General features: G+C 35.0%; 1 protein-coding gene across 3 annotated transcripts in view; it reads left to right on the forward strand.

Annotated features, from left to right (window-relative positions):
- The window catches only part of GLRB (glycine receptor beta), a 96,194-nt gene extending 85,249 nt beyond the window's left edge, over positions 1 to 10,945 (forward strand). For all 3 annotated transcript variants that reach the window (XM_004040556.5, XM_055384213.2, XM_019026063.4), the window contains exon 10: positions 9,294 to 10,945. In XM_004040556.5, coding sequence (XP_004040604.1) covers positions 9,294 to 9,590 — 297 coding nt within the window. In that variant the 3' untranslated portion in view covers positions 9,591 to 10,945. The remainder of the gene's footprint in view (positions 1 to 9,293) is intronic.
- The last annotated feature ends 1,125 nt before the right edge of the window (positions 10,946 to 12,070 follow it).

Here is a 12,070-nt window from a genome sequence, read left to right on the forward strand (position 1 = left end):
TGTTGGTTTAAGTCTGTTTTATCAGAGACTATGATTGCAACTCCTGCTTTTTTGGTTTTCCATTTGCTTGGTGGATCTTCCTTCTTCCCTTTATTTTGAGCCTATGTGTGTCGCTGCACATGAGATGGGTCTCCTGAATACAGCACACTTATGGGTCTTGACTCTTTATGCAATTTACCAGTCTGTGTCTTTTAATTGGAGCATTTGGCCCATTTACATTTAAGGTTAATATTGTTATGTGTGAATTTGATCCTGTCATTATGGTGTTAGCTGGTTGTTTTGCTCATTAGCTGATGCAGTTTCTTCCTAGCATTGATGGTCTTTACAATTCAGCATGTTGTTGCAGTGGCTGGTACAGGTTGTTCCTTTCCATGTTTAGTGCTTCCTTCAGGAGCTCTTTTAGGGCAGGCCTGGTGGTGACAAAATCTCTCAGCATTTGCTTGTCTGTAAAGGATTTTATTTCTCCTTCACTTATGAAGCTTAGTTTGGCTGGATATGAAATTCTGGGTTGAAAATTCTTTTCTTTAAGAATGTTGACTATTGGCCCCCACTCTCTTCTAGCTTGTAGAGTTTCTGCCAAGAGATCTGCTGTTAGTCTGATGGGCTTCCCTTTGTGGGTAATCTGACCTTTCTCTCTGGCTGCCCTTAACATTTTTTCCTTCATTTCAACTTTAGTGAATCTGACAATTATGTGTCTTGGAGTTGTTCTTCTCGTGGAGTATCTTTGTGGCATTCTCTGTATTTCCTGAATTTGAATGTTGGCCTGCCCTGCTAGGTTGGGGAAGTTCTCCTGGATAATATCCTGCAGAGTGTTTTCCAACTTGTTTCCATCCTCCCTGTCACTTTCAGGTACACCAATCAGACGTAGATTTGGTCTTTTCACATAGTCCCATATTTCTTGGAGGCTTTGTTCATTTGTTTTTACTCTTTTTTATCTAAACTTCTCTTCTCGCTTCATTTCATTCATTTGATCTTCAATCACTGATACCCTTTCTTCCAGTTGATCAAATCGGCAACTGAAGCTTTTGAATGCATCACGTAGTTCTCGTGCCATGGTTTTCAGCTCCATCAGGTCATTTAAGGATTTCTCTACACTGTTTATTTTAGTTAACCATTCATCTAGTCTTTTTTCAAGGTTTTTAGCTTCTTTGCAATGGGTTTGAACATCCTCCTTTAGCTCAGAGAAGTTTATTACCACCGATCGTCTGAAGCCTTCTTCTCTCAACTCGTCAAAGTCATTCTCCATCTGGCTTTGTTCCATTGCTGGCGAGGAGCTGCATTCCTTTGGAGGAGAAGAGGAGCTCTGATTTTTAGAATTTTCAGCTTTTCTACTCTGGTTTCTCCCTATCTTTGTGGTTTTATCTACCTTTGTTCTTTGATGATGGTGACATACAGGTGCGGTTTTGGTGTGTATATCCTTTCTGTTTGTTAGTTTTCCAACAGTTAGGACCCTCAGCTGCAGGTCTGTTGGAGTTTGCCGGAGGTCCACACCAGCCCCTGTTTGCCTGGGTATCAGCAGCGGAGGCTGCAGAACAGCAAATATTGCAGAACCGCAAATGTTGCTGCCTGATCCTTCCTCTGGAGGGTTCATCTCAGTGGGGCACCTGGCTGTATGAGGTGTCAGTTGGCCCCTACTGTGAGATGTCTCCCAGTTAGGCTACTCAGGAGTCAGGGACCCACTTGAGGAGGCAGTCTGTCCATTCTCAGATCTCAAACTCTGTGCTGGGAGAACCACTACTCTCTTCAAAGCTGTCAGACAGGGACATTTTAAGTCTGCAGAAGTTTGTGCTGCCTTTTGTTCAGCTAGGCCTGCCCCCAGAGGTGGAGTCTAGAGAGGCAGGCAGGCCTCCTTGTGCTGTGGTGGGCTCCACCCAGTTTGAGCTTCTCAGCCACTTTGTTTACCTACTCAAGCTTCAGCAATGGTGGGCACCCCTCCCCCAGCCTTGCTTCCACCTCACAGTTCGATCTCAGACTGCTGTGCTAGCAGTGAGCGAGGCTCCGTGGGCATGGGACCCTCCAAGCCACGCATGGGATATAATTTCCTGGTGTGCCATTTGCTAAGACCATTGGAAAAGCACAGTATTATGGTGGGATTGTCCTGATTTTCCAGGTACCATCTGTCACAGCTTCCCTTTGCTAGGAAAGGGAGTTCCTCAACCCCTTGCACTTCCCTGTGAGGCAGTGCCCGACCCTGCTCCGTGGGCTGCACCAACAGTCGGAAAAGCCCCAGTGAGATGAACCCGGTACCTCAGTTGGAAATGCAGAAATCACCAATCTTCTGCATCACTCATTCTGGGAGCTGTAGACTGGAGCTGTTCCTATTCAGCCATCTTGGAACCTATGATCATCACAGCCTTTTTAAAGTCCAAGCCTTGGCCCCCTCACCTCTTGGACATTGCTGGTATGTCTGTTGGGGTGGGGTGGGAGCATATTTTTTTCTGTAGTATTTGGCAAGAATAGAGAGGTTAATATCTAAAAGTGTTCTGTATTGCTGGGCTGCCCCTTTCTTTGTCTTCTGGCTAAACATAGGAGGCCGTTGGGGTGTTTTTGGCTGCACCCATTGGCATTTCCACTTGCTGGCTTCTTTAGCTCCAAATCTTGGATTATATGAGACAAAAAGGGAATGCAGGAACTCACCATTTTATGGTTCCTTGGATCCTGAGTCCCCAGGCTGATCTGCTTCCTCTTCTCTCCCTTTTATAGTCTGTCTGTGTGTGTGAGTGTGTGTGTGTGTGTGTGTGTTTTAATATAATGTCCAGGATTTTGTATTGAACTTAGCAGGAAGAATAGGAAAGGTATGTCTACTCTATCTTCCTGGATGTAGAAGTCCTCTATGCTTTTCGAGGCCCTCAGAATCCTCATCATACCTGCACCCTGCCTACCACACTCTAATAATTAAATAGATTTATCAATGGGCTACTCTTAACACTTTCATTGTTGTTGTTGTTCTGTCTACTGGGTCATTTCAGACTTACTACAATCCTACACCAGGAAGACAAACATTTGGAATAATTATTATTCCCTTTACCAGTATTTTTTTTTGTCTCTTTTGCCACCCAAGTCTAAGAAGCCACATAATATCCAGAAGAACTAAGGGATTGCTTAAGGGCATGCTTTGGCATGACGAAGAACTGGTATTGAAAGCATACTGTTTGTGAGAAACTGTGCTTCCCCTTCTAAAACATGCAGTTATTTCTCCAGGCCAGAAATGGAAGGAAGATTACCTGAGAGCCTTATTTTATGTGGAAGTGTTCTCTACCTGATTTTTTGACACTTGTTATCTACTCCTCGATTTACATCTCCCTATCTTTTACCACTTCCTCACATTTCCAGCCCACCAATCCCCTCTAACTTGACCTCTGGTTAAGAGATTTGGATACAGAAAGCAAGGATGCTCTATAGAATAGGTGCTTGATTCCTGGTAATCCCTATGATCAGCTCCATTGGCTGGTATATTATAGGTCCTCAATAAGCACAGGAATTAAATGTAGTAACAATACTAATAAGCAATTAAATTAAATTCTGTTACTACATTAAATTAAATGTAGTAACAGAATACTAATGTGCAATGATCCTGATACCTTAATCTATTCCATCAAGTAGGGGTACTGATAGAAGGAGGCTATCTAGAACCAGCTTTCTAGAGCATTGTAGAATACATTCAGATTATTTATGAACATAGATAGCAAGGGTGAGAGGATCCATGAAGTAGTAAACCCAATTATGTTATTTTAAGTTTATCTTTAAAGCATTAAAATTAAAACTAATAATTAAAATAATTACCCAATAAATAAAAGTTAAACACATATAAGAACTTTTATATTTTAATTCTCTATGTTTTTAGCTGCTCATAGAAACACACTTGTTTGAATTCTGAAACTGCTGTGACATTTTGCTTCAAAAGACAACGAGAGATGCATAGAGTTAAGAATTGACCAGAAATTTTAGTCTTTAGAAATAAATGTAAATTACTTTTATTCTTTACAGGACAAAAATGCACTTTCCAGAATAAACTTTGTACCCATAGAATATTTGTTTCCTGAGACAGGCTTCAAAATGATAACATGAGTCTAAAAATAACTTACCTCAAATGTGTAACTTGATGAGTCATAAGATTTTACATATTGACATATGAAAGAAGATATAAAAGTAGAAATTTATAAATTATTATCTTTTTAATTCAATGGTTTTGCAATGAAAAATGTAATTAAACTTTTGGTTTCAAAATGCATTTGTTCTAATGTGCTTTGCCTTTCTAAATGCAAACTTTTGCCAAATAATTTCAATATTGTTATTCAATAGAATAACAATAATAATTAATAGAAGCATAATATAATTTGGATTGTAGGAAATGTTTGAAGCTGATGTATAAAATAATATTGTGCTTCCTAAGGAAATGAATGATTTAAAAAGTAGAAAAAAATTAAATGATAATGTATAGCTTTTACTATGAGGTTTTTGTAATTTGTGGCCTGTATACAAAAACATGTTACCATGCCTATATAATTGTCTGGAGGATTTTTTTTCCCAGTAAAAGTGGTGCTTTTTCAGTCATTCCAATATCTTGGTTACTTTTGTTTGTTCATTCATGTATTCCTATTTTTATTCAACAAAGAAGTTAAGAACCTACTGTTGTTAATGTCACCCTATTTCTAACACTAGTATGTGCCATACACAAAGGTTTTATGAATAAAAGACAAAGAAAATAGTACCTATGCCTACAATTTTATATAAATTAGAAAATAAAAGCTGCTGTTTATATGTAAAGGAGATCTTTTAATGGTAATGATTTAATGGACTTAAATTTAGCAAAATATATACAAATTATTCCCTCTGAACATATTTTATTGTCTGTAGAGGATGCCATTATTGACATGAAATCGTGCCTAATTATTCTGGTCAAGAAATACTGCATGAAGTTATTTGCTTTTAAATTTGTGTGGAATGAAACTTAAAAGAACCACAAAGAAAATCTTAGAGGCTAAAGTTGGAGGCATTAGAAAGTTATTAATAGCATCGTTTTTTATTCTTGACAGTTTCATTATCACACTACCTCATTTTTGTTGCCAATAATTTTCAGAAGTGACAGAAGTTTATATGATGAAAGTAAATGAGACACATATTTGTAATAAGGAACAACTGAGAAATTATTAATTGTAGGTTAATATAGCCAAATTCGCTTTTAAGAATGTGTGTTAAGTAGGGTTAATGTCTTGTTTATAAGCAGTTTATTTCATCTCTTTTCATGTGATGTTATAACTGTTTAAAATAGTATTTATAGTGTAAACTCTTTTGTACTTTCATGTATATATTTGATATGATAATAAGGTGTAACAGAAAATTTTCTTTGTGTAAAATCTGTGATGAATGGGGCAAGGAGACTAGCCAACTACTTAATGAACCATGACCTATTTAAGAAGCCCTGAGTACTTCTCATTAGGGAACCTAATCTTGTTCTTTATTCAGTATGTCATTATCATTAAAAATTACTTCTGTAGTAGAGGTTCCGTCCACCCCACATGTGCACCTCTACTTATTCTTGAATACAAGAATCTTCAAATATATCTCCAAGAGACGTTTTAAAGACTTAAATGGCTAGAAACTTAATATAACCAATTTGCAGCTTTTTTGGAATGCTTTGTAATGTTATGGCTTCAACACTGAAAAAATTATTCTCTTACTGACATGTTTACTATAAGTAATCTCTGTGAATAAACATAATATTCTATATCTATAGTTTGAATATACTGGATCGAATCCTAATATTATTTACATTGCTGGCAGAATTTATATGGTTATATAAATAAAACAGATTAGAAAATTGGAAATATTTATTTGTGGCCTAGGTTATAATATTATATAAATTTGGCCATTTGTTTAGTTATTTACAGATACTAAAACCACACCTAAAATGATATAAAAATATGATTTATAGCAAATGCATTTCTACAGTATATTCTAAATATACTTGGTTTTAAGCCATTAAGTCTATTGGCAGAATCTAGAGTACTCCTTTGTTATGATAAGTAGCTTCAAAAGCATAATGTATACACCTAAAGCCTTTAGAATGGGGAATTCTAAAGGGAGAAAGAGCAACTATGATACACATAGAGTCCTTGATTTTAAAGATTTCTCTGAAGTCTTAGGGCAATGCAAAGATTTGATATGTACAGTCTGTTCTCCACTTCTATTCCAATCAAGATAGTGAGTTACTCTTTACAAAAGTTCACTGATACATGCGTAGACTCACACATTCCTCAAACTGCACTGGAAAACTGAAGATTAAATGTGGTCTTCTGTCTGATGTTCTGTCTGTAACAATAATAGGGCAGATGTGAGTGTGCAAGTCTGTGTGTGTGTGCACATGCATGCATGCCTGTTCAAGTACTGTTGGAGGTGAGGTGGTGGACAAATTGATGAAAGTAGTCTTTTAAAAATTTAATTTAGATAAATGGGGCAAAAATTAGATGTATATTTGTATATGTTTCTGTGTGTGTGTGCATTTCCTGAAGTCATGTTTAAAGAGTTTCGATTTTAGTTGCTGCTTTTTCTCTCTCTCACTCTTTCGACTTGTGTATAGTCCATTTTGTGCTGCTATAAAGGAAATACGTGAGGCTGTATAATTTATAAGAAAATGGGTTTATTTGGCTTATGGTTTTGCAAGCTGTACTAGAAGCGTGGCATCAGAATCTGCTTCCAATGAGGGCCTCAGGAAGGTTACAATTATGGTGGAAGGTGCAGGAAAGCCGGCATGTCAGATGGCAAGAGTGGGAGTGAGAGGGAGGGCAGGTGCTAGGCTCTTTTTAACAGTCAATTTTCACTTGAACTAACAGAGGGACAACTCATTCATTACTCCAGGGAGGACACCAAGCCAGTCATGAGGGATCTGGCCCCATGACCCAAACAGCTCCCACTAGGCCCCACCTCCAACACCGGGAGTCACATTTCAACATGAAATTTGGAGGAGACAAATATCCAAACCATATCAACCAGTTCCTATTTTTTTTTTGTCAGACATTTTGCTAGATACAGAGTATAAATTAATAGGGGCTAAAGCCTGTCCATACTTCTTGATGCCATGCAAATGTAGGCACTGCTCTTTCACACTCAGTTGAGCTCTCACAATTGGTAAATTGTAACTGCACATTAAAAAAGTGGAGTGAGGGGGTGGGGACAAGAAGCCACTTTTTTCACATTGGCCTACTTCTTGACACACATTCTTAAAAGCGAATTTGGCTATATTAACACAATTAATAATTTCTCAATTGTTCCTTATGAATATGTGTCTCATTTACTTTCATCATATAAACTTCTGTCACTTCTGAAAATTACTGGTAACAAAAATGAGGTAGTATGATAATGAAACTGTCTAGAATAAAAAATCATGCTATTAAATACTACCTCAATTAAAGTCCTATTGAACAAGGATGGGACTATGTTTCCATTTGGGCTATTTTATAATGAACAATTGCTAAATAAGTCAACATGTTGGTGATTTACATCTTTTTTTTCAAATATCAAATGTATAGAAAGGTGAACTTCTAGTTCCTCAATCCCCATTCCTCATCAACATTTTTTGGGTATTTTTCTGCAAACATATTTACATAAATATCTTTTTAAAAGTTTCTTACCCACTGGCATTTTACAAATATATATATGGCATAAAGTATATAATAACAAAGCCAACATTTGTATGCTAGCTTAAGAAATATAACATCAATATATGCTCATAATTAGAGAAGAAATGGAAATAATTTAAATGTATAATCACAGAAGGATGTATAAATACAGTTAACTTGTTTTGTCAGTCAGTTTATCTTGAGCATTTTTGCTATCCACCTTTGAACACTGCCATCTGGCTCTTGTCTAGGAAATATATATATAAATATATGTGTATTCAGGTAAAGGATAGTCTCCTGGTACCTAAAGTACTGTTGAGGAAAGATTTGTTTTATTTATTGTGTGAGGTACAGTGTTTTTAACCCAGCTATAATTTAGTAAATGTAAATAGAATCTATAGAATTAGTCAATGTATTAATTATATTAATAAAGCAGTTACTAGAGTAACTGTGATATACTAATAATATACAATTAAATGGTTTCCATGTTCAATAAAAATTGAGTAAATGTCAATAGTGAAGATTCTGAAGGTGAATAGCAAAACTCAATGGTAAGAACAGTGAGAAAATGAAGCAATCTAGCCAAGAGCTAACCTTTTTGTGGACTTTTGTAATATGTAAGTGCTATTCTCAATCATTGGTGTTGGCCTACTCCTCTAATCTAAGAGCATTTTGATTACTAGAGAGAGTTCAGCATAAAATATAATTGTCCTTTTGTATCTGTGGGGAATTGGTTCCAGTATCCCCTGCAGATATCAAAATCTATGCATACTCAAGTCCCTGCAGTCTGCCCTGTGGAACCTGTGGATACAAAAAGTTGACCCTCTATATCCATGGATTTTGTGAACACTGTATTTTTGATCTGCATTTGGATGTAAATTCAGAACCTACAGATACAAAAAAAGCCCATGTATAAGTGGACCCTTGCAGTTCAAACCCATGTTGTAACTGTAATTATTTTATATATTATAGGGAATTTATTCAAATTTAATAATTCAGAAATTAGTGACTGAATAATAATCTCTGTAGCATATGGTCTATCTGAAGGATACATAATTCCTTTGTATTGTCTGAGCGTGTTTGGTTAAGTTCAGCCAACAAGTTGGGAATGCCTATCACTAGTAAACGTTTGATTCATGACAATTGTGACCATTTTTTAGTCCTTGTTTGTGAATGTGACTTAGAGAAAGTCTGTCTCATTGGAGGGATAAATTACTTAGAATTTATAAACCGCTCTACTTGGAAATAGGATCTATAGGGAAGTCAAAGGCTAGTAATACCAGAACATTTTTATAATCCATACATTGTAGAATATTGTCTCTGTCATGGTTAAATATTGGAGCAAAAATGGATGTTTATTTATTAGTCCTACAACTGAGAACTTTCACAAGCCTGGTAGCACCTAAAATCCATCTGAGCTTTGATTCCTTAGCATGAAATAACCAATCAAAAGTTCATTCCATGACATAAGCCTTATCATGTAGGCAATATTTTAGAGCCCTAAATGCTCAGGCAATCTGATGGTTTAATCAGATAACCATTCTCTCTGTTAGTTCTTTGTGACATAAGCAAATGCTTCTTGTAGAAACTAGCAATTTTAAAAATATCCTTTGAAGAGATGTGTTTTGTAAGTAGAAAAATTTTAAATACATTGTCTTCAATATTTATTCTTAGGTTGGTGAGACCAGATGCAAAAAAGTTTGTACTTCTAAGTCTGATCTGAGATCTAATGACTTCAGCATTGTTGGAAGCTTACCAAGAGATTTTGAATTATCCAATTATGACTGCTATGGAAAACCCATTGAAGTTAACAACGGACTCGGGAAATCTCAGGCTAAGAACAACAAGAAGCCTCCCCCTGCGAAACCTGTTATTCCAACAGCAGCAAAGCGAATTGATCTTTATGCAAGAGCACTGTTTCCTTTCTGCTTCTTGTTCTTCAATGTTATATATTGGTCTATATATTTATGATAAATCTTTTCCATTTGTACAAAATAAAATTCCATTTCATTGTGACCTACTCCTTTCATAAATGCCAATCTGTGAGAACTTTTGAATTTTCATGGCAACATTGCATTTTGGATGCCATTTGATTGTAATAAAACTGTGGCACCTTAATTTTGAATGGCAGCATGATCAAGTAATATCTGTGCTCTAATAACGATGTATATATGTATAGTGAACATATTGCTTAGTAACAAATGAAGGACAAGCATACTACATAATATAATCCATACAATTCTCTTCAGTTAGTGTAAACTGCAAATAATACAGATAATTCTGATAATAAAATGATATGCACGCTGAATCCTGCTATGGTCACCATTCTAATGTATGTAGTATTTCAAATTTCCTTCCTTGTAACTTTCAAAGAAAGCCATCTTATTCTTTTAAAATTTTAGATGGTATTATCACAGATTTAAAAAGGTTGTATCACATATTGTTTAAACTTTGTAAGTAGAAATATATCAGTTATAATTATGTAGGCTCTGTGGAGAAATAAAGTTAAAAAATATTAATTTGTAAAATCAGCTCGTTTTAAAGTGTGCTTGTGTTGTCAAAAATATCAGATAGTAATACACAGTAAGCATTTTCAAACAAAGGGAAACTTATATTTATGTAACTGTATACTGAATTCTGACAAAATAAAAAAAGATACCTTATTGACGAAATATTTAGGATAAACAAAATTCTATTTAATCCACCTTAAAACCTAAATGTATTTTCATGGATTTCATTTGTTGGTACATATTACACAAAACATTGTGCCTTAAAATGAGTCATACATCTTTTAAATTGGAATGCAGTAATAGACACGTGATTTTACATCATTTTTAAGAAACCAAGGGGAAGTAATAAGTTGAAAAAGAAATCCATAACTATTAAAAGATTTTAACTTTTTTATTTTATTAAAATGCTTGCATATTTTAAGTAAAATTAAAAATGTTTTCTGAATTTATTTTTTATTTCAATATTTTGGGATTAGTTACAAAATATTTAGAGATTAAGTAAATAATAGCTTTGTTTGTATTAGACTTCACTTCTACTTGTATTTTCTTTCTTGTTAAAAGTCTAGACAACTGAGATTTACTTACTTTGAACTTGTTCCAATCCAAAAGTAAGCGCTAAGTCTCATTTTATGAGACCACCATTTCTTAATATCACATCCAATGTACCTTTGTCTTTCTGCCATATCTGAAGTAAAACTATCAGTAATTCACATAGATAAACATAAGACTAAAGAAGTATGTTACATTATCTGGAGAGTTTTGTTGCAGCTACGAGTTTGTATGGCAAATTCAATAATAAAGTATTGTTTATGCAAATTGCCATCTGTAATTCAGTGCTATTCAATTTATTGAAGCCTTGCATTTTTAAAAGATTCTCACTGATTATATTATTTTTAATGGGATATAATCGAATCCTTTGTAGTCCTTCAGCACCCTCTAGTTGTAAAGGTGATATCTGGCTAATTTTACAGTGCTACAGGTAACCCTGTTGATGGACTTAATATCTTCTAAGACCCAGGGCAAGAGCATTTTAATGGAACTGTGGTAAGAAAAAAAAATGAATGGGATTTAAATCACTTAAAATATTTACTTGTAATAATTATATTTGCTTATAATCTGGTTCCTTTATTTTGGCAAGTTTCATTCATATTAGGGAATTTGATCTAGATATAGAGTTTTAAGTGGAAGATGTACCATATTGAAGACATATCTCATTATATAGAAATTTATTTGTGGAAAACAGTATAAATGAATTACTTTTCTGTAATATAATATTGTAGCCTCTTAAGACCAATTTTAATACCCAAGTATATATGAATTGCTATCCCAGGATTAAGTGTGTATGTGTAACTACAAATGGAACACTAGAAAACGATCATAACAAAGAAGTACAATGAGTGTCTGCTGACAGTTGTTTTATAATTCTTCTAAAAGATTTAGTCACAGAACTCCAGAGTAGTTCTGATCTGTGTGCTTTCAGTATTATATATTTCTAGGAGATTTGCAGTATATCTACCTGGAGCATCTGCGGATACCTCAAATTCAGTGTCTTTAAAGTAAAAATTATCATCTCAAAAATCAGGTTCTCTCATCTTTGATTTCTGTTAAAGCCATTGCTAATCCAGTTGCCCATGTTAAATTCATCTTCCTTTCTCACACAGTCTGTCCCTTTATGTATCAAGTCCTATAAATTCTCCCTCTTATACCTATCACCTCCTCTCCATTCCGACTGACACCCTCCTAATTCATTTTCTCATTCTATGTAATCAGACTCTTTCAGCAGTCTACAATCTCACTCTAGTATAACTCTATTTTTCAACTAACTTCATAATTTTTATTTTTTAGTTGCATAGGTAATACCTGAATATGTTGAATATTATAAAACAAACAAGTATTTAGAGTCAGTATTTAAAGTTGCTGTCCATAGCCTTTTTCCTTCAA

The sequence above is a fragment of the Gorilla gorilla genome, chromosome 3 (genome assembly GCF_029281585.2).
Source record: "Gorilla gorilla gorilla isolate KB3781 chromosome 3, NHGRI_mGorGor1-v2.1_pri, whole genome shotgun sequence".
In the NCBI taxonomy this organism is placed as follows: Eukaryota; Metazoa; Chordata; class Mammalia; order Primates; family Hominidae; genus Gorilla; species Gorilla gorilla.